Below are 24,229 nucleotides of genomic sequence, written 5' to 3' on the forward strand. Positions count from 1 at the left end.
GACGTCCTGTGGTAAAATTGCATTACTCCACCTACCCTTGCAAAGTTAATCCTGTCAGAATAGGGCTTAATTCTCTTCTCTACATGAGTCTGTTTGAGTGGCATGTGAACACAAGTTGTGTAAAGAGAGGGGCATAGGTATTTTAACATGAACAAATCTGTTCACATCACATTATGACACAAATGTCACGTGTGAATTAAGCAATAAAATACAAGATGATGTGCTATATTTGTAAATTACAGTGGTTTATTGCTTTAAAAATGCTTACTGTAAATAATATATATATATATATATATATATATATATCTATACAGTGAGGAAAATAAGTATTTGAACACCCTGCTATTTTGTAAGTTCTCCCACTTAGAAATCATGGAGGGGTCTGAAATTGTCATCGTAGGTGCATGTCCACTGTGAGAGACATAATCTAAAAAAAAAAATCCAGAAATCACAATGTATGATTTTTTTAACTATTTATTTGTATGATACAGCTGCAAAAAAGTATTTGAACACCTGAGAAAATCAATGTTAATATTTGGTACAGTAGCCTTTGTTTGCAATTACAGAGGTCAGACGTTTCCTGTAGTTTTTCACCAGGTTTGCACACACTGCAGGAGGGATTTTGGCCCACTCCTCCACACAGATCTTCTCTAGATCAGTCAGGTTTCTGGGCTGTTGCTGAGAAACACGGAGTTTGAGCTCCCTTCAAAGATTCTCTATTGGGTTTAGGTCTGGAGACTGGCTAGGCCACGCCAGAACCTTGATATGCTTCTTACAGAGCCACTCCTTGGTTATCCTGGCTGTGTGCTTCGGGTCATTGTCATGTTGGAAGAACCAGCCTCGACCCATCTTCAATGCTCTAACTGAGGGAAGGAGGTTGTTCCCCAAAATCTCGCAATACATGGCCCCGGTCATCCTCTCCTTAATACAGTGCAGTCGCCCTGTCCCATGTGCAGAAAAACACCCCCAAAGCATGATGCTACCACCCCCATGCTTCACAGTAGGGATGGTGTTCTTGGGATGGTACTCATCATTCTTCTTCCTCCAAAAACGTTTAGTGGAATTATGACCAAAAAGTTCTATTTTGGTCTCATCTGACCACATGACTTTCTCCCATGACTCCTGTGGATCATCCAAATGGTCATTGGCAAACTTAAGACGGGCCTTGACATGTGCTGGTTTAAGCAGGGGAACCTTCCGTGCCATGCATGATTTCAAACCATGACGTCTTAGTGTATTACCAACAGTAACCTTGGAAACGGTGGTCCCAGCTCTTTTCAGGTCATTGACCAGCTCCTCCCGTGTAGTTCTGGGCTGATTTCTCACCTTTCTTAGGATCATTGAGACCCCACGAGGTGAGATCGTGCATGGAGCCCCAGTCCGAGGGAGATTGACAGTCATGTTTAGCTTCTTCCATTTTCTAATGATTGCTCCAACAGTGAACCTTTTTTCACCAAGCTGCTTGGCAATTTCCCCGTAGCCCTTTCCAGCCTTGTGGAGGTGTACAATTTTGTCTCTAGTGTCTTTGGACAGCTCTTTGGTCTTGGCCATGTTAGTAGTTGGATTCTTACTGATTGTATGGGGTGGACAGGTGTCTTTATGCAGCTAACGACCTCAAACAGGTGCATCTAATTTAGGATAATAAATGGAGTGGAGGTGGACATTTTAAAGGCATTTTTTTTTTTTGATTATGTCTCTCACAGTGGACATGCACCTACGATGACAATTTCAGACCCCTCCATGATTTCCAAGTGGGAGAACGTGGTCCAAGTGGTTCAAATACTTATTTTCCTCACTGTATATATACACACACACACACACACACACACACTACTGTTCAAAGGTTTGCAGTTGGTAGGATTTTTTTAAGAGTTTTTAAAAGAGTTTCTTAAGCCTGGTTCACACGGGACGACTTTAAAATTGTCGGCCGATTTTCTAAACCTGAGAGACCCCACACACGGCGATAAAAAAATCACAGGTCTAACAGTTTTGGTCGTACAGTGTGTGGTGCGCAGCCACACGGCAAAATCAACACATCACACACAAACCGATTTGACTCCCGAGCATTCCCAGGTCAGACGGGAAATCTCGCAAAATCCCTCGAGATCAAACGTAATTTAATACTGTGCTTACGAGGATACTCGACAAAGTGAACATTTTGGCATACTTTTGTGAGTTTTTGTCCGTTCAAGCTTGAAAGAGAACTCAATGCGGCTGCGCGCTGTCTGAAGCGGCATTCTGTGCGCATGAGTCCTGTGTGTGTGTGTGTGTATCACACAGAGAGGAGATTTACAGACAGAGCGCCGCCAGTACAGATTTAAGATCTTATTTTTGCGTTTTATCGCGCTTGTTTCTTAGCACTTGAATGAATGATAGCGTGATAAAATACTATAGAGCAGCCAATGGATGAAAGAAAAAATCTGCACGCCACAGATCCGCAGGCTGTGTGCTCGTTTGTCCCCGGGGGACACGAGGAGAAATCGGGCCAAAACAATCCAACATGTTGGATATCCCCGATTTGAGATCGGAGCGGTCCCGAAGTCCTTCCGAACAGACTAGATCAGTCTTAACACGCCAGAGATCGGCAGGAATATCTGATCAGATTATTTTACGATAATCGGAGCATCCTTAAGATTGTCGGGAGGGGTGAATCGGAGCTAAAATCGGCCTAATTATCCTGCCGTGTGAACCAGGCTTTATGTTTATCAAGGCTATTTCTATTTTAGAATATTTTAAAATGTAATTTGTTATATTCAAAGTTGAATATTCAGCAGCCATTACTCCAGTCTTCAGTATAACATAATCTTTCAAAATTTATTCTTATTTGCTGATTTGGTGCTCAGGAAAAATTTCTTTTTATCAACAATGTTTAAAACAAGTTGAACTGCTGAATATATCTATCTAATTATATTAACATAAAAAAAAATGTTTAAGAAGGAGGACTGTAATGATCTGTTTTATAATCAAAAACTTCATATTCACACACTCCAACACACATATAAACTTACTAGTCTGGCTCGGAGACGAGATCCAAGGCTTTCATAACATCTTCAAGCAGCGTGTCTGGAATGAACCCATTATCTGAAGATGAGGAGAAAGAGGAAAGAGGCAGATGGTTAGAGCTTCTGAGAGTCTTGATCACCACCCACACTGTCTGACTGTGTCTTATGCCCAACATTAAACATGAGTTCCATCTCTCTAATCGAAGCCATTCTGCCGACCACGCACACATATGTGCACAAACATGCCCAGACAATGGCTGATAAATAGATGGATGTGTGCTGTATGTTGTTTTTCCTCCTCTCTGGTCTCCAAGTGTCAGACAGGATGTTTGCAGAGCAGCTGGTATGCTAAACTCTTTTCCGTTCACTATAAAATGAACTCTCTCCTTCAACTTTCCTGCAGTGACTAGATTAAGAACAATAAATATCTGTCCCACGACATGAAATTAGATACAGTCAGGCGTTTTGAACAGTGCGTTAAATAGCACTTTGGCTAAAATAATGTCTATATTATTGCCATAAAGGTATTCACAAAACTTTACTTACAATGTGATGTATTTCTGAGAGAAATAGAATATTCAGTGGGAAATAATGTAGTACAGTGGATTCATTTTATTGCACAAATTTAGGAAATTATTCTTTAGAAACGGAATGCACTGAATAATAATGTATAATAAGACATGGGACATTTATTAGGAAAGTAAACAAGGTTCATTTTGATTTCATGTTGTTTTAGGAAGCATAACACTATGCTACAGAATGTCACTACACTGCTACACTGTCAGATGCTTGAGAAATTATGCAAGTGTTTTTTCTCCTTTAGAGAAATGAAATGCGTGTAAAAGATCTCATTTCTGTATTTGCAGCTGGTATAAACACATCCAAAGTGTAGTAACTGAAACTGAGCTGAAATACTCTGAGCTGATTCTCATCACACACACACACACACACACACACACACACACACACACACACACACACACACACACACACACACACACACACACACACAGTATTGTTCTTATTAACGCGAGGAAAAGGAATGTTGTTTACGACGCCAAAAGGCAAAAAGATGCCAAGCAAGAACATCTAATCTTGTTCTTGATGACACTTTGAGTGTGTGTTGTAAATTAGATACTTTAAATCAAAACTTTGGAAGACGACTTGCATTCTCACTTTGACACATTCAATGATATATAAACAACACACACAAAACTCTTCTACCTGACATGAGACAGTGCAGTGGGCGATCTCAGCTCCAGGTTCTCCTTTATTCCATCAAAAGCCCTCTCTAGCTATTCTCTATATTATTATCAGGAGTCTTAGGTTTAATACAAAAGCAATAAATATCAGAGACAACAGACTCTAGAAAAATAAAACACTAACAGGATATACAGGCAAAGATATACTGCACTACATATGACTAAGGGAGCATCAGGGGTTTGTTCATAAAACTAGACTGCTGACTTTGTCATCTAAGCACAACGACTATCTTAAATGATAAATCATCATGTGAGACCTTCTTCCTCACAAATCCTCAGCAGAACTGCTAACAAATAAATCACTGCTGGTCATTTATCATATATAGGACATATTTGCAGACATTTAGTCTGCAATCATTACTAGAGAGAGAAAGTAATCAGTGGGATTGTTATCTTAATATTTGTTAATCTGGGGAAAACTATAAAAATTTTGCGATAATATAAAAATCAAAAAATTTGAGTACGATTTTATTTTTAATTAATACTTCATTCAGCTAGGTCACGGCTTCCATAAAAATATTAAGCAGTACAACTGTCATCAACATTGATAAAGACAGGGAATGTTTCTTAAGCAGCAAATCAGCATATTACAAACATTTCTGAATGATCATGTGACACTGAAGACTGGAGTAATGACTACTGAAAATCCAGATTTGCCATGTCAGGAAACAAAATTACAGTTTAAAGTATATTAACATAATTCTTTTTAGAATATACATTTTCACAATATTTTTGATCAAATAAATGTAGCCTTGGTGAGCACAGGAGACTTCTTTCAGAAACATTTAAAAATCTTACTGAACCCAAACTTTTTAAAAGGCAGTCAATACATAAAAAAAAAAAAAAGTTTCTGCTTGGTGAGAACCTGAGAGGTTAAAACATTTTTGTTTGTTTGTTTTGGAGTTCGAATATCACAGTATCAGGAAATGCATATTAATTCAGTTAATATGCCAGGATCTCTGTCAAAGATCAATTGTGTGAAATGTCTGGTTTTGTTTGTACTTTCTATGTTAAGGTTTGGCTTGTCAAGTGAAGCAAGTTTAAATAGTGGCAGTGAAACCATATGTTGGTGGATGTGAGGGAGTCTGCGAATGTGCATTCTTGTCATTATGAATGATATCTGGCCTTGTGTAAAGAGATACTGTGGGAGAGTCATCAAAAGAATGGAGGGCTTAACCTTATAAACCTAAAAATGTAGCCACCGACTTGCATATCTGATCCCCATATATGCTCTCACTCCCTTACACTTGTAGAATTCTATGTCACTGCCCTTTGACTCCACTGAAATAACACCTTAGCATCAGATCAAATTTGGCCTTTTCTTTTCCATTTCCCATTCTCTCCTCCCCCAACCTCAGTAACAGTAAAACATAAACAAACACGGAAAGTATTGGATCTTTGCACTGTCTGATAAGCTGCAGAGATAATAAACTTGCTCTGTTTTGTGAAGCTACAGCTCATCTTCCTCTCAGAGAATGACAAGTTGACTCAGCTGCTAGGGTTGAGTTGACATTTTGAGTTTCTGTAGTCTCTGAGGCCGTGTGTTCACAAAGCGTTTTTTCCCCCCGAAGCTAGCAAATTTTTCCAATTGTTGTCAATGGGAGTGCCACGTTTTTAAAACGGCAGATTGGGAGGTGTGTGTGTGTGTGGGGGGGGGGGCATCTACCAAAACATTGAAAACAATTATATCATTAAAAATGTAACATTCTCATTTTCAGGAACCATTGTATGTGGGTGGGACAAGACCCATCCATCATTTTAAAACCAATGATATTGACCAACTCATATCAAGTGCTCATAGCTAGGCATTTTCAGCTCACTAAAAACGCTTTAGTGGACACACCGCCATATTCGCGCTCACAAACGTAGTCGCAGACAAATGAAATGATTAGTTTTGAATAATTTTACCTTCCGGATCAAAGGTCTGGAATACTCGTCTGGCCTGCTCCGATGGGGACTCGGGGGCAACCAAAGCCATCTCCTAGAGAGAGAAGGAAATATGAAATAGAAATGAGTGTTGTGGTATGGGAGGCATTTTTGCGATGTTAAAATACTCTTTTTCCAAGTTTAATGTGTAGAGACAAAGATAAGCTGTTCATAAGTTGATTTCCTGTTCATGAGTGGATGAGGGAGTGCGGAGTTCATTTGGCGTGTGACCATTCTCTTTGAGGAGCCGGGAGACATGATGCAATGAGAGCCTTTGCTGAAATATGACAGTAAATGATTGAAAATGTTTACATGAACTGTACTTGGATAATTTTGTTTGTGTGTGTATTTGCGAAGTGACTGAGTGTGTGATTATGTTTTGGGAGTGTGTAAATGATCAGGAGATAAACTCATAAATGGCAAAATTGTACTTCCACCAAAAAATCTTGTAGATCTTTAATGAAAACAATCTTCTATCTCTCTCCCACATGCACACCACTCACAAACAGACTACGGATTTCGCTGATTAATAGAAAACAAACCAAGATCCATGTGTGTTTGTTCTTGGGACAACAAAACACATCTGTGTGTGCGTGTGCGTGTGTGTGTGTGTGTGTGTGTGTGTTTAAAAAAAAAAACCAGACTCAAGCTGGAATATGCAGAGTCAGCATGCACAGCTGAATCACGTACAGCTAAAACAGTTCACAGAGTTTTCCATCTGTACATTCCAATAACATTCACAGTGTCATTTAGCCTCATATAGGAATCAAGATTCGGAACTACTGTAGACAGCATTTTTGGGCAGCATTTGAAAATTCATTACAATGTACAAGATGAAAGAAATATACAATATCATGCACTACAAAGTATCGATAAAATATATCCACCTACTTAAAAATGTACTATTTAATCTTTGTTTCTTTAACCACTAAGTGACCAGAAAGTTTAAAATCAGTTCCATTTCAGTTAGGATGGTGACTAATAAGGTAGTTGCCTATCTAGGCAGTTAAAAATGTGGAACAGAGCTTGAGTGATGCAAACTTAATCTGACCCGTTTTGAACCCATTCACTCTGTCTTTCACTCTGTCTTTCACTCACACACTTTCTGATTCCCATTATTAGAAGGGGGGGCAGGGGATTATGGGGTTAACTAGTTCTCATGCTGACTGATGGTAAGAACCAGGTCAAGTTATCAAAACACTGCATGGGAATTCATCAATACTCTTTGAATGTGGAGAGCAAATTCCAACGGTAATATGAAGTAGTGTCTGTAATTAATAAACCACAAAAAAACCTGCTGTTTAATTGTGTGTATACAAGTCTGCATGTTCTGAGTGAATGAGGCACAGTTTCGTCTACAAATACAAAATATTCAATGTTTTTTAATAAACGAATCGTTGTATTTTCATTCGATTACATTGTAGTTTTGATTAAACTGTTAAAGTTTAACTAATTCATTTGTCAGTCCCTCCAGGATTTCACGATTTTTTTGTGTGATTTTTGCGATCAAAATGACTGATTTTGTGGTGGTAATTTCCAGAAATTTGTGAAAAAATTTGTGATTTTTATATTTTATAATTAGGACATCACATTTACCGTAAAAGTATTATGTCAGATGCACAATCGTCATACATGACACAAATCACAAACAAAATGCATAAAGCTTGTTTATTTTGGTCTAATCAAATTCTCATCAAATTAACTTTTAAAACAACCTATGGGCACAACCAGGAACATCCAAGAAATGATTTAAATAATCAAGTAAACACTCAGTAATGAAATAAGAACAAAGGAACAAATAACAAAAAGAAACAAAACAGGACAAATAAATACAAGGATACAGTTACAAACAGTGGATAATTCACGTGTTTTTTATTTTTTTATTGTGCTGTAGCTATTGTTGTTGCTTGATTAACATTAAAAACACTGACAACAGCAGGTAAATTAGGTTACTGTCACTTTAAGACCTACTACAGTAATGACAAACGTCCCAATCAGTTATTACTGATAGTTTTACGTAAATACTCGCCAAGATGAATATTTTGAAGTAATTGTTGCTATGTGTATTTGTTCAAGCGCTATAAAGAGAATTTATGCTGACAGGCGGTGACACGCAGTCAGTCAGTCACACGCACACACGCACTGCAGTCAGGCAGTCACTCGGTCAACACAAAACAATTTACCCCCACTCTCGTGCATGCTCTCGTGCAATATATCAGGATATTGCGTAGCCCGCTCCTTGGCGCTTATGTGAGAGGGCAGGTGAGACAATTTTTTTTTCGCCATGTTTCTGACAGACCGCTCACAGACATCACGCGTGCACAACATCTGTATCCACGTAAAATGCATTGAAACTTTAATTAAACTAGAGATATTTCAATTGGGTGATTATAATTTAATGTTTTGTGAGGTCTTTTTCATTTTTGTGATTATTTTGCGGTTTGTTGACAATCAACAATTTGTTGATTTTGCGTTGTATTCAGCGATCGCGGAATCGCGAAAAACTGGAGGGACTGATTTGTTTAAAGAGCTTCTTGCAGGTAAAAAAAAAATCTAAATGAATATATAACCATGTATGAAAATACCATATGAAAAGATAATGCAGGATTTAAAATGTTTTAAAACGACATAATGACACAAATTTAGTAGATAAAGTGAGCGTTTCTTTCTGCTCGTACAAACCGCTTTTTTTTCAACATCACGTCATTTTACGTCACACGAGGGAGACGTGTGCTGTGCTCTGCCGCAGCTCAGTGCAGAGTAGGTTGGTATTCAGTAAGAGCGGTCGTGAGACAGTGTGTTTTCAGTAGTTTTTGTATTTCAATTTATCATCGTCATGGTAAATTTATGTGTTTGTGGAGCTTGCAAAAACTCCAGCCTGTCAGGACATCGAGTCCACCGGTTTCCTAACAAGAAAAAGGACGGTGCTATCTTTCGTGCCTGGGTGCGGGTTGTGCAGGTGAAGAGACGGGATTTCTCTTCCACGTCGGCTTCGGAAAACGCGGTCGTGTGTAGCGTTCACTTCAGATCGGAGTATTATCGTCCCGGCGATATGAAGAAGTTCAACATGGGATACCGAAGTAAGAACCGGGTGAGACTCAGAGCTGGTGCGGTGCGGTTCCTTCAGTGCACGCATCTTCGGGTTCTCCCGCTGGATGTAGGTGCGAGCACAACATCAACTGGCAAACGCAATGTAAGCGGAACGAAACTGAGCTAACAGTTACTCGTTATTATGTTTGTGTGGACCGTTTATCAGTTTGGACCAGTGCAGCGCGAGCCTGATCAAGCAACACTGTAGCCTAACTGCGAGGTAAATAAAGAATTCGCCACTGAAGTAATAACATCGCTGCGAGATCTAACGTTAGTGAGAAATATTCACATTTCTCCGTTATTAACGGATCTAACAGCGCTGACGTGGAAACCAGGAATAAACATTGTGCAATGAATGAACGAACTATCCAGTGTCCACAGATCAGCAACATTCACCATGGCTTTACTGTAGTAACACTAACTGCAACCATGGAAGTTTGGCATTTTCCACTAAGGCCTAGTATGCATCCACCTCCCTGCAACACTGACTTTCCTCAGCTGTAAACATTGCCTCGCATTTCCCACACAAGCACCTATGGAACAAAAAATGTATCATGAATAAATATCTCTCTGTCTCTCGATGAGAGACTGCTAAGTTATATCACGTAACGTTAGTCTGGGCGGATATTAATGAGCATGACAAACGCCTGATCAAAGCTTAGTTTCTGTTATTGTAAGTTCCAATATGTTCTGTCTAACATTAATCCTGGCCTGTCCCTGCTCTCTTGGCAGCCTAGCAGGCTCATAATTGTATGGCTGTGGTCCGTCAACAATTTCCTCAGCGTCCGAAATGTCATTGCAATCCATATTTCCCTGTTGTGTGAATCGACCGCTCTCCCTCGTGCTACGTCACGACTCTCGCCCGTCACGCCCATTTTCAGATGCGGAAGTAAAATTTTCTCACAAAAACGACTCCAGAAGCCATTGTAGCATATTTATAATTTTTTTTTAAAGAAAATCTAGTTCCTACATTATTTTTCTATACATTGACTTGTTGGGTCTTCTAACCTGCAAGTTGCTCTTTAACAGTTTTGATGACAAATTTGTACTAAATCACAAAACACCGAATCCAGAAAAATCCAAACAGAACTTAGCGTATAAACGTATAAATATGGACTTTAGGAAAGTACCCGATTATTGCTTAAATTTTAATAAATAAATAATACGTTTTAAAATTCAATTAATTAGACATGTTTTTTAATTATATATTTTTTTAATTAAACCACTAAATCAAGAAAAATTTAAATGGAAAACAGCATTTTGGAAAATTTTTTTTTTTTTTTTTAAAAACCTGCTTGGCAATTACCCATAACTAGGGCTGTTCGATTCCGGATTTTTTGGAATCGATTCCGATTCCTGTTTCTGGAATCGAAAAGAATCGATTCTTGGAATCGATTCCTCACTGTTATTTTCGATTCTTTTCTTTTTTAATACCAACAGCATGTCTAACATTGTCGCGTCTTACCGTGCCACACAGCAAGAAACTCTCTACACCGGGCGTGACAAATCCATTTGTTCTTTCTATTAGACGTATTGCGACTTGCGAGTGCTTGGTCATAAATAGAACAAGGCATTTACTTCGGGGATTTGTCACGTCGTGCTTCCTGCATCAGGTGTAGACAGAACAGTGTAGAGACTAGGAATATGTTCACCATATACATATGCGGTAGATTCTATTTTACATACATACCTAACTAAACACACACACACACACAATCGATCTATCCACATATTCACTTTTTTTAGGCCTTTACACATATAAACTATTTTTACACGCACACCTGCGGCGACACAAATAAAGCACGAAAAGAGCTCTTTTCTGTCTGTGTCATACGTAGGTCACGTGCACACTATAATATTCGCACCGTCTATGGTTCGCACGCACACCTAAACACAAGCACTGTTCCCACAGTAACCATTCCTCCAGCTCACGCTGCGAATGCAAAAAATGTAGCCTACTGTAGGTCGCGAGCCCACTATAGTATATTAGTAGTCTGAACTTTATTTCTTTGCAGGTGACGTGATTGTGTTGACAGATGAATTCGGCAACAGGCAGCGGTTTGTGTTAAAAAAAAAAAATCTTAAAGAGGAGTCGATTCCCCTAATGGAATCGATTCCAACCTTTGGAATCGACTCTCAATTCCCAAAGCCTCGGAATCGATTCTTTTTGGAATCGAGTCCCAGCACTACCCACAACACCTAGGCATCAAGTTTTGCACAGGCAAGACCCACTCACATTTTATTATGAAAATCTAACAGTCTAGTAAAATATTAAGTGTTTTACTGCAATCAAAGAGAACAAACATTAGCAATGAACATACATACACGGTCATGGAAGAGTGAACATAAACACAGGCTGTGTACTTTCTCAGTATGCTTTCAGTGCAAAACTCACAAATATCTCCTCTTATTTCACAGAGAAAATATACAGCTCGCAGTCACACTCAGACAGAGGGACAGAGCAACCGAAGAGATAAAACGGTAAAGAAAAAGGAGGTACAAAGGACTGAAAAAGTAGATGACAAAGAGAAGTTGCAGCTGGATTCTGTTTGCTTTAATTCTACAATTTGAGCTAGTACTCCACACAGACAAACTAGACACCTTTCCACAGTCGAATGGCAGATAGTCAGAATAAAATTAAACTTTCAGAGCCCTTGCCTGAGGCCATGTGGAGTTATAAACCCTCATTCCTCAAGTAATGATTTGTTAGTTTTAACTTATATCAGTAGCACGTAGCTCAGCAGAGGTGAAAGACTGAGAAAAATGAATGAGTGCTTAATAAAAGTGAGAAGTTTCAATAGGTAGTGGATGCGGAGACATCTCCAATAAACTCTTAAAGGGATAGTTCACCCCAAAATGAAAATTATACTATAATTTACTCACCCTCAAGCCATCCTAGGTGTATATGACTTTGTTCTTTCAGCCAAACACAGCTGGAGTTATATTAAAAAAATATCCTGGCTCTCCCAATCTTTATAATGAGAGTGAATAGTAAGTGAAGCGATACGTTTTTGTAAGGAAGTTTTTGTAAATGTCCCTATTTATAACTTTATAAAATATAAATCACTGGCTTCCGGTAACGGCCATCCACGAGTCTAGTTCCAGAGGAAGTGAGACCTCTGACCTGATGTAGGACATAGGATGTAGGACATAGGATGTAGGAGTAGTGTAAGCTTAGGTGAGAGAAGACGCCTCTCGCGGTTGAAACAAATAGGGTTGGGCAACAAACTTAAGCTCCTCCATCATTTCGTTTTAAAAATTCTCGTTTTAGACTTCTAATTCGTGACCAGTGTTTTTGTTTTGCTCAATCATCCCCTCTCTCTCTCTCTCTCTCTCTAAAAACAAAATTTGCTATAGTCATGAATTATGTTCAGATTCTAAACATATCACAGTGAGTAATGCTTGGAATCTGACAAAAACAACCTCAGTGATGTTAAAACAGGGTAGACTTTTCCTTTTAAAGTCAGAAAGTCTCTCTCAGGTACTTTTTTATCCCTGGATGAACTAAACCCGTATTAAGAGTTAATTTTTTTGTTTCATCTGACCATAGAACACATCCCATTTGAAGTTCCAGTAGTGTCAGTTACTTTTCAAACGTTCTATGGACAGATGAAACAAAAACAAAAAAAGAGCTTTTTGGCAGCAAACACTTAAGATGGGATCGGTGCACACAGGAATAAAAAAAAAAAAACTACCCCATGTGTAAAATTAAATACTCTGCTGTATCTTTAATGCTGTGGGCCAAATTTTCTGCCAGAGGTCATCTTGTTCAGATACATGGCATCATGGATTCAATCAAATACCAACTAGGGCTGTCACTTTTGTGAAAAAATCCTGTTCGATTTTTGAGACATAAGTGTTCATTGAATCGATTGTAAAATCGATTTTCCATGTCTGAAGACGTTTCTATTTTAAACGCCAAATATGGGCAAATCCACGGACAACTAACAGGCATTAGGACGAACGTAAAAAGGGCGCTGGAGACGCGCACAAGTCAGCAAATTTTCCTGATGATTTATTGGCGTGAAGTTTCGTGCACAATAACAAACAGGAGTGCAACATTCTCGAAAAACAATAAATCCGAATTTCGTTTTCGGACTGCCATAACATCAATGAAAAACATTACTGCAGTCTTCAATATGGCTGTGTTTACTATTAGAAACAAATTTCGCCTAAGTGGGCGATTGTAGAGAAAAGACCATTAAAATCGATTCCCTATTTTCGTTTTCGAAACTTGCGTTGGTTTGTCCGATCGATTGTGCAATCGATTTTCGAACGTAAAGTGACAGCCCTAATACCAACAGATAAAAAATCTAAACCTGACAACCTCTGCTAGAAATCTTATAATGGGCCACGTTTGGATCTTCCAACAGGACACTGATCCAAAAACAAACATCAAAATCAAAACAAAAATGGGTCACTGAGCATAAAAGCAAGCATCTGCAATGGCCATCTCAGTCCCTGACCTGAACCCTATAGAAAATGTGGGGGCTGAACTGAAGAGAAGAAGTGCCAACATGGATCTGGGAATCTGAAGGATCTGGAGAGATTCTGTATGGAGGAATGGTCTCTGATCTCTTGTCAGGTGTTCTCCAAACTCATCAGGCATTATAGGAGAAGACTCAGAGCTGTTATCTTGGAAAAAGGAGGTTGCAAAAAGTATTTAATAAAAGGGGGCAAATAATTGTTCCCAACGTGTTTTGGAGAAAAACATTTATTTCATAATGTGATTTTCCTCCCATTTTCAATTCTTTTACTTCAATGAAAGGTTAGATTTTTGCAATTTGTTATAAATAAAATATCAAAAGGATTAACAAGGCAGATTTATTTTTTGCAGCCATCTTTGATCATATTTATCAAGGGGCAAATAATTCTAACCAGCACTGTATATATATTAGCATAGTATATAATAGTGAAATGTGGTGTGTAATGCTGTCATGTTGGGAAGTAAAGAGAACATAATTGGGAATGCCTACCAAAATTACTTGTGTTTTTCACGAGTCTGTCTTCGAGTTCAAGTCAAGTCGCAACTTAAGTGTGACTCAACTTGTAACTTTGTACTGTACATTATTATAGTGATTTTAAAAACTATGCAGTTCAAGTGCTATTTTTTTTAACTGGTCAAAACTGCTCAGTGAACACCAACTGAAGTAAACAGTATTTCTTGTGTAAAACTGTTCTTTTAAATCATTTTTAAATGTATTTTTATATCATTGAAAGTAATGATACCTTGATGCTTATTCAGTAACTGCATAAAGACATAGACATAAGTCAGTCATTGTGGAGATTGTCAATGAAGCAAAATGTTTTGTTAGTCAGAAATCTCAACACGCTTGAAAATACCGTACCTTTGTGTGTGTGTGTTGTGTGTGTGTGTGTGTGTGCACTGTGCACTGACATCAAGTATATCCGTCATGACACTTATTTGTGCACATAAACTAAACCCTTCACCTCACTGTTCTCACAAACAAACCCGCTCTGAGGCTCCATGCTAATAGCAAATGAGTGCATGTCTTGTCATAAAGTCTGACCCCTGGTGACAAAAACAACATGCTGTTCCGCTGATGTTTACACTGTGGCTTCACAACAACGCAACCAGGCCTGTAATCAACCCTGCTGAGTCAGCGTTCCTCCATCTTTTGCACACATACACTCTAATAGAGGGGAATTACAGAGCAGCAAGTTGGGCAAAGACTTCAGCTCGAGGAAGGATGGTTCTGCACGATGAGTGATCTGACCCAGACGATATATGGAGCCACACAGAAGTGGGATGCTCGACACGGACCTGCTATTCTGGATGGCTTCCAGGGACACAAAGAAAATAAAGCCTCATGTATTGACTAAAAAAGTAACAAAAAAGACTGTGAAATGCAGAATGCTAAAACGAAGTTAACATGGTCTTAAATTACACAAAGGAGCACTGTCAAGTCACGTAGGTGTTTTCAGGCCAAATCCCTTGAGCGTTTCTGTCAGGGCGGTAAACATCGGTAAATATTCCTAATCTTGCTCTGTGCGCTTCGATACGGTTATATTATATATGCCTGTTTATAAAAAAAAAAGGCTCAGCTAGCATAATTATTCAACATATCTGTAAGGCAGAGTCTCGTATAAAGAATCCTGAGTCTGGCTTTCATTATTTTCCTGAGACCCAAATACATGCACACACACTCTGGAGACGGCAACAGTCAGAGGCCATAGATGGAGATCAGAAATTCTCTCACACAAGAGAGAGAAAAGCCAATAGATGCAGATGACTGAGCTTCAGAAATATCCATGAGATTGTACATGAATCTCTCATGAACGTACACACAGAATCACTTTAACAGTGTTTATGGGCAGTGTTTTCTTTTGCAAATGTGAAGAATAAAGTACTTCGCTTATACAAACTGAAGAGAAATAAAGTAAAAAAAGACCTTATCCTCAACTCTAAGAAAGTAATTTGATTAAATAAAAGTATAAAATCTGTGATAAAAAGTCATATGTGGATGAGTGATAAAAGATAATGTCAATAGTGTGCTCAACTCACTGTTTTTAGAAAGTTTGGAAAAAAAACTGTCTGTGTTTAACCTTAAAAGGTGATGTGAGATTGTTCATTAGACCGAACATGAGTTTTTTTTACACTCCTGTCATCCACACAAACCCCAGGCCAGTCTGATACATTCCAGCTCCAGCAAGATAAAAATCCCAAGGTTAAATTCAGATCAGATGCAAGCTGATTCCATCTGGCCCTCAAATATATTTCTCAATTTAACTGTAGTAGGAATTAAAGGGTGTGCAATTTTAGGTGCCCTGAGTTGAGCATAGTTCAACTTTATCCGAATGAGCAGCAACACAATAAAGTAACTACCAATAGGATTTTTAAAAAGTGACGCTCACCTCACAGTGTCCTAATGGGACAAGACAATTGCTAGTTGTTGGTATAATGACTCTTCTAAAATCAAAGAATCAAAAACATATAGTATAATACTGATAATAATAACTATCTATAAATTAAATATAGATGGATCTTTATAAAGTTACAGATGCTATTCAGTCAAGAGCAGTGAGTCATTTCTTTGTATTATTATAATTAACATTAAAGGGTTAGTTCACCCAAAAATGAAAATTCTGTCAGTAATTACTCACCCTCATGTTGTTCCAACCCCGAAAGACCTTCGTTCATCCTCACAAATTAAGATATTTTTGATTAAATCTGAGTGCTGTCTCACTCCTCCATAGGCTTCTAAGACACTATAACTTGCTGGCCCAGAAAATGTATAAAAAAAAGAAAAAAAAAAGAAAAGAAAATGTATGTACATCGTTAATATAGTCCAAGTGACTCCAGTGGCTCAATCTTAAGTCTATAAAGTGACAAGAATACTTTTTGTGCGCAAAAACAACAACAAAAATATTGACTTTATTCCACTATTCATTTCCTTCTCTCTGGACCTCGAGTCTTTTCACGTAGTATAACTGCGCAGCGCTTCTGTGTTGTACGTCACACGTAGGCTCATATTAATGATGTATTTAATAAATTTTTTGGGCCAGCAAGTTATAATGCCTTAGAAGCCTATGGAGGAGTGATCCAGCTCTCAGATTTAATCAAAAATATCTTAATTTGTGTTCCGAAGATGAACGAAGGTCTTACGGGGTTGGAACAACATGAGGGTGAGTAATTACTGACAGATTTTTCATTTTTGGGTGAACTAATCCTTTAAAACACAGCAGCAGGTTTATTAGGCTGCTGTCCCTTTAAGATCGAATGCATGGATCCCATTTGAATATACTGTCTACGTTCACTTGAGATATAACCGACTATGTTTACTAGGATACTCGCCAAGAAGGGCGTTTTTACATAATTTTGTGTGAATTCGTCCATTCATGCGCAAGACGTGAAAGAGAATTCAATTCAGTATTTGTGCGCTGTCTGAGACAGCAAACACTAAGATGTGATTTTTGCAGCACACACTTCAGATGTTTGCGTTCATGAAACTTCTTGACCTGCAAACGTCCTTTAATAATGTAGGGAACCACCCATTATACATAAAATCACAAAACAGTTCATGTTTAACTTACATATACGATTTAGTTTTAATCCAAATGACACATGTGCTGAGTGAACGACCAGCAATGAAGACCATGCAACAGAAGTGCTCTCTCTCTCTGTCAGTTAACTTTAATAATACAAGCCTTGTTTTACTTTCTTTGCCATTGACATATCCAACTGAACTACAAACTTTCCACTGATGTCTGTGAAAAAGGGATGTGCTCAAGTTCGCACGTCTATGCCACTGCACATTTTCACAGATCAGCTTGCGCAGCACAGATATATAGGCGTTGCTACATTTCGTTTAATATTCCACTAATTAGACACATTTACTTCACAGACAGTCTTCTCTTTTATCTCCATTATACCAAAGTCCTTTTAGGCAAGTCGTGCCACTCGGCCGCCATCTTGGCAACGCCTCCGGGCAGCTATTTTGGACTAACAAGACCAGGCTCCTATCTAAATGAATGGGCAGAGAGTCAGAACTGCACTTTCACTGGTCACTGGGACATAAAAACTGCATGTATAGAAACAGCAGTAAAATATGATAAAAATCGCTGAAAAAGTTTGATGACTTTGCCCCAAAATAAGGTTTAAAATGCCTTTTTTCCCACAGGTTATACCTTTACTACGCATGCGCAAGGGTTCATGTTTAGGACACCAAACTTCATTTACGTCTCTATCCAGAATGCCGGTTGTGCCAAGCACTTAAACAATTATATGTATTTAAATGTCTGAAACCTAAAATAAACATTATGTGGTTAAAACACTGAACAGTTGTGATAGAGCCTATGACAAGCGCTGAGCGCGTACGTCCGTCTTTGGCTCAGCGCCAGCCACAGCGCGAAAGCACAGGTTGAATATGGCAGTTATGTCACGTCACTGTACATTCGCTCCTTAGTGGTCAGCTGCTGACTGTTTAAAGCAGATGATTGGCTTTCCAGCGGGAGGGGCGGGACATGTGCATACAACCGCCATCTTTGCCGTTACGGGTTTTCCTTATATAGTTGTATTGAGGATTGAGGAAGTGGCATGTCTCATATAAATTGTCTCTGATTATACTCTCTGTTGTCTGTGTTTCTTTGTCTGGACACAAACACTGTACACACACTGTATGGTATCGGAGCATTTTAATGAGTACGAGAGCACAGTATTGGGCCCGATAATCGGTATCGGTATTGGTGCATCCCTAATTTTAATAAATAAATAGCTAAGAGAAAATTGCTTTCATATGCAAGTAAAAAGGACATTATATACTCCCCTTCAAAATAAGTAAAAAAAATAATAATAAATAATTTTTAGCAAGAACACATTAAATTGATCAAAAGCGACAGTAAAGACTTTTACATTGTTACAAAACAAATTTGCATATGAAAATGATTTCTAAAGGATCATATGACAGCAACCAACAGTTGACTAGCAACCAACAGTAGAGCAACTTAGTGACCTGCTGCAATTTAAATCGGTGTGAATGCCCCTTCAGACAACACAATCCTAACTCTGAACTGACTATGTTTTGTAAAAGACCCCAAGTTGTCACTGAAACTTTCAACCAAATAAGATTAGCCTTGAAGGAAAGATTGGCATCTCGGAGAGAGTCTGGGTCAGATGCAAAGGTTCATGTGTTTTAAGGTGAAAATCCATTCACGGAGGTCTTCTCAGCAGTCAAACTACGAACAACAAGCACTGTGTTTAACCAACATCAAAGCAGCACCAACAATTACACTGTTACATTAGTCATATTACCACTTACTGCTACCAGACCATTGTAACTCAAACTAGAGGTAGATCTGCTCCTCTGAAGTTCTCCACTACATAGAAATGTCACCAGCATCAGACAGCAGCAGTTTAGACACCCGATATGTCAGAGCTGGCTGGGTCAGAGACTAGACTATCACATCCACTCTTTTACTCCCTCTGGCGTCTCCCTCTTTAAGCCATGGTCTGTACGTTTCTACATTTAACACTATCTGCCCATCTCCTTGTCGTTCTCTCATTGTGTGCATGTCTTTTGTTGGTGAAGTATTCCCTATACAGGCATCAGTGTTAGTGAGAGGCCACTAAAGAGGTCATTGTTGTGGGTTAAGAGGGATGTGAGGCCCTGCATGTATTATGAGCCCCTTGGGTACGAAATAGTGTGTGTATGTTTTGCTATACAGCCATTTAGAGCCTTGATAGAGATTAAAACCCAGGCAAGACCGATGATGGCATATGTATGATTGTAAAGACCTGTTCACACCAAAGACGATAACCATAATGATAACTATAAAGTTTAAATAATCATTTTAATCATATGAGAATAGCCCAGTCAACACCACAATTACAATGATAAAGACAGAGAAATGACATTGTTGGAATAACTTCCAGAATGACAAATGATAAAAACGATAAAAACATTGACAGCCAATCAGAATCCACACGACTTTAAAATGCTTCAGTGTTTACAGCGGCAGATGACATAAATATTGCGCACCCTCATAACATACAGAAAATTACCATCTGCTGGTGTGAACGCTCATTTAGCTATTGTAATATTTATTCTTGTCCTGAACAAGCCTTAAGAGGTTGTGTTTACTAATTCCCACAGAATTGAGTGTTCGTTTCTATGTGTGTGTAAGTGCGGTACTACAAAGCTGAAGCATGTGTAATAGATCAGATCCCACTAAAGGAATGATTAATGATATGTCAGGCAGCACAATGCCTAAGAGGGACAACTGTCTGATGAAACTGGAAAGACACATAGTGTCTGATGAGACCGGATTCTATTAAGCTATATTATTTTCCTTCCTTCCTATTCTGTTCTTTTACATATGTTAGTGTATATCCCACAGTACCATCCTTTCATGGAAGACATGTAAGAATGTGATGATCGAAGTCTTTCAGGCTGGTAGAAATCAGAGCCTGTGTTGGTTTCGGCTCACATTCACTGTCGTGCTAATGCTGTGAGAACACGGTGGTCCTGCGTGGCGGCACAAATGATCGAGAGCTTGTTGCGGTAGCAGAGCAGGGCTCTACAGAAGCGTGACCGCCACAGTGAGGTGATCTCCTGTGGGACTCACAAAAATAAGGTGAGTGTTTGTGTTTGGGGGCATGGAGTCAGTAAATTAGCACAGGATGACAGGGCACTGGGGTGCACCAGACGACTTTACCAGCATTGCAGGTTTTTTCCCCCCCTATCAAAAAGCTCTGTTTCAAAACCTAGTGAGCTGACTCTCTATGGTCTACTCAGGCGGTTGCCTTCTAAGACTACATCCTAACTCTGTCATGGAAAAAGTAGAATCAATAGTGCATACTTTTGACTTTTACTTTGTTACTTTTTACAGCAATTATTATACTTTCTACTCCACTACATTTCTACAACGTTTCGTTACATTTTCGTTGCATTTTCTTATCAGTTTTTCCCCTTGCCAAAACAGGGATTGAAAAAAATCTCCATGTTTTCGGAGCTGACGCGTTCATGTAACATGTAACTGTGGCGCTGCCAATAAAGCACCTAAAAGCTGTCACAAAGAACCGGCAAAAGTAATGATTATGAATATGTAAAATATAACAAGGAGACATTTTAATTGATGCTGACGCGCGATCTTTGCAGTGAACGCGCCAGAGAGAAATGCACATTTCATACGGATTACATGCAGAGAACAGTCTGTTTTCTTTCGTTTTGAATTGTTCTGTTTAAAAGTACACATTTCAAGCTTTCTATAGATATATACGTCTCGGGTCTGTGAGGCAAGTACAGACCTGAGTTTCGGTTCATGAGTTTCACCAGTTCACGCGCCCGCGCCTCCGTGTCCTGATCTTTTTTCTGCTATATTTACTTATTTATATAAATATAATTATAATTAATTATCTTATATTATAAATCCAGGCAATTGGTTGATGAAACATTGATTAAAATTAATATACAATTAATACGAAATGAAATTCACTTTAAAGAAGGGCTTTTGAGGTCTCTGTGAACGTTTTAAAGCAGTATTTTAGTGCTGCTTTCAGAGCGCTCACGTCCGTAACATTGATTTTTCCTAATAAATGTGAAAACAAACATTAAAATGATTATTTTATGTTCTGTGGAGAGCCAACCCTTCTTCATCCAGTGGGTATATTACTTTTGGTTTGCGCAGTGAAATTCACAGAATTACTAAAAAATATTTTGCCACCTAAAAGTTAAAGATTTTTTTTTTTGTGTCACGTCCGTTACGGATTTATATTTCCCTCATATTAAATATAAAACGCATGTGTCTGTAGACTACTATTTTTCTAATGTCTGGACTTCTTTATTAAGGGAGTATGGGGAGTAGGCTATGGATATATAAACAGTTTCAATTGGTATTTGAGAATTTACATTTCAAGTTTTACATTTCAAGTTTTTACTGCAATTTGTCACGTCCATAACGCTGGGATTGCCCAATTTTAAAGAACTTATCCAGGTCTACGTATTCCATAATGTTAACTTCAAATAAGGGGTGTGTCGCGATTCTGCCTTCTCACACTCACACCGCGACACAGGTTTACAAAAAGTATACAAAAAGTACACACACATATTATGTAAACACAAACTTTTATTTTGGATGTGATAATTGTTGCCCAGCACTAATTAAAAATAAATAATTTTTGAATGAAAATTGAATAAATTCAAGGAATTACAAATATTGTCAATCAACATTTTTCTTACTTTGCCCACCAGCTTGCTTTTTTATTTTTTACCAGGCACATCTGAGTCTGTATTATGAGATTGCCTTCTCTGTAAAGGATAAATTAAATCTTTGTGTCAGTCTTCGTAACCATACACATGATGCCTCAAAATACTTTCTCCACAAGCAGCTCATGTTTTGGAAAAGAGCCATGAACTTCCCCAGTTTTGTAGCACCATCATTTACAAAGTCTTTTGCTCCAAGCAGGGGGCCGAATTGGAAACTGGACGAAAGCAGCTTTGTGAGCTAAGGGCCAGTTGTGGTGGTTTGTGGGTATAAGAAGGGATCAGGCCCCTGAAGGGGGGACAGGAAGGAGAGGAGGACCAAGGGATCAGTAAAGAGATGAGGATGTTAACCTCATCAGAGCTGAGACAGAATGTAGTCTGATGAGTAGAATAAGGAAGGAAGGGACAAGAAGAAGGTTAACATCCCATTTTAAGATACAAAGGGCCTCCAGAGAGACCCGAGCAGGATGGAAGGAAATAAGGGATGTGAATCTCATCACTTCAAATCAAAGAAGAGAGCTTGAAAGCAGCCTCTCTTCTTTCAGAGGAAAGGTAAAAGTGAAAGCGCTCAAAGAGGGACAACAACATCTTGGTGTCCAACACAGGCAACAGCATCAATATACCCATTAATCACCTTGTGAGTGGGTGTGTGAGCAAGAGAAGCATCAGATTTGGTATAAACAGGGCTACTGTGGTTCAGCAGTCACGGATCGTGTTACTCTGCATTACACGGTCATAGATACCAGTGTGCTGCGTTAAAAGCTGCTATTCCATTACTCTCTGTCTTCAGGGTGTGTGTGGCTGTCCGTCTACTGGGACTTGAGATCATTCCTTTAGTGTCGACTGCTGTGTCTGTGTCCGTGGCCCTCTCAGGACCTCTGTAAAAGGTCATTTGTGTAGTGTCTGCTGCTTTGTGTGCACGCAAATCAGATAAGAGTGGAACACAAACCCTATTAGAAGCTAAAAGCAGAGACATAGTGACAAACAAAGACGGTAACGGGAGTATGGATCCGATGGGAGACAGGCTTAAAACTTGTCATTAGAGACACCTAACTCATGTGCACAGAGAGAGGGAAAAAAGCCACCTTCCATGACACAACTGTAAACTCAAATCAGTCTTTATGTCTAATTTATAGTTATTTAGAATACTGATAATATTTATTTCAATTCATAGATAATCTGCCATATGAGGATATATTTTTATATAAACATAATATAAGGAAATATAAAAACATATCTATATAAAAATGAGCAATTCAGACAGATGCTGAACAAATGAAAAAAAAAGAAATCTAAATAAATAAAATATGATAATATTGGACAGCACAGATATGGTTACCCATTTAACAACAAAAAACAGGGTGTTGCAGGACAATAAAGAAGTCAAAATAAACAGAATTTGATCAGAGATCAAGCTAGCTAACTAGGCAATGCAAGCTAAACACAATTAGTCTAAAGGCTTCCTGTTAACAGCTGCTCTTTGGGTTGTCGTTTGAGAGCTTTTCCCCTCTCTGAGGGCCTGGCAGAGTGGATGACTCTTCTGGTGACTCCAGCGGGAAAACTAAACCAGATGGACACACAGAGACCCTGAGCTCTAGGGGGAAAGAGATCGGCTTTCCTAAAGGAAATCGTGGTATTACTCACCTGAGGCTATGCTCCTGCTAACCATCCCCAGAGATAAGGTGGAATGAGAGAAGTGGGTGCCCTGTGAGAGCATAAGGGTTAAACTGATTGTGTATGTGTGCGTATCTGAACAGGGCTGCTGTTTGTACAAGAGAGCAGAGAGTAACAGGCCCTTAAATCAGTAAGATCTTCTAAAGCTCATGGGAATGGAGCAGCTATGAGTGTGAGAATGTGTGAAATCTGCTGGAGGTTGAATGAAGAGAGGACTGGAACAAAACATGTAGCTCTACACCAAGCTGCTTTATTCACACAATTATGTAATTAAGGGTCATCACAATAAGCCAGTGAGATTTAAAAAAATAATAATATCCGAGCAGTGATGGAGAAACTGATTTTTGAACTTTGATAGCCGAGTAGCTTTGAAGCTTGTCAACATCAGTTTCAAAGACACAATAAAATGCTCTTAAAAGCACAGTTTTCTTTTCTGTTGAAGTATTTCCTAAATAAATAAATATACATGAAATATTGATTTGAGCTGGAATTACTGTATTATGTGTGAAGAAAGAGACCACAGAGTGATATTAAACTGATGTTTGCCAGGGAC

At 38.7% G+C, this 24,229-nt stretch overlaps 1 protein-coding gene across 1 annotated transcript in view; it reads right to left on the minus strand.

The window, feature by feature from the left end:
• Positions 1-24,229, minus strand: part of mindy3 (MINDY lysine 48 deubiquitinase 3) — a 55,416-nt gene that overhangs the window by 8,775 nt on the left and 22,412 nt on the right. Inside the window, exons 11-12 of the mRNA XM_081388153.1 lie at positions 6,173-6,245; positions 3,009-3,081 (exon numbers count right to left, since the gene is read on the minus strand). Coding sequence (XP_081244279.1) covers positions 3,009-3,081; positions 6,173-6,245 — 146 coding nt within the window. The remainder of the gene's footprint in view (positions 1-3,008; positions 3,082-6,172; positions 6,246-24,229) is intronic.

The sequence above is a fragment of the Scardinius erythrophthalmus genome, assembly GCF_964197995.2.
Source record: "Scardinius erythrophthalmus genome assembly, chromosome: 16".
NCBI lineage: Eukaryota > Metazoa > Chordata > Actinopteri > Cypriniformes > Leuciscidae > Scardinius > Scardinius erythrophthalmus.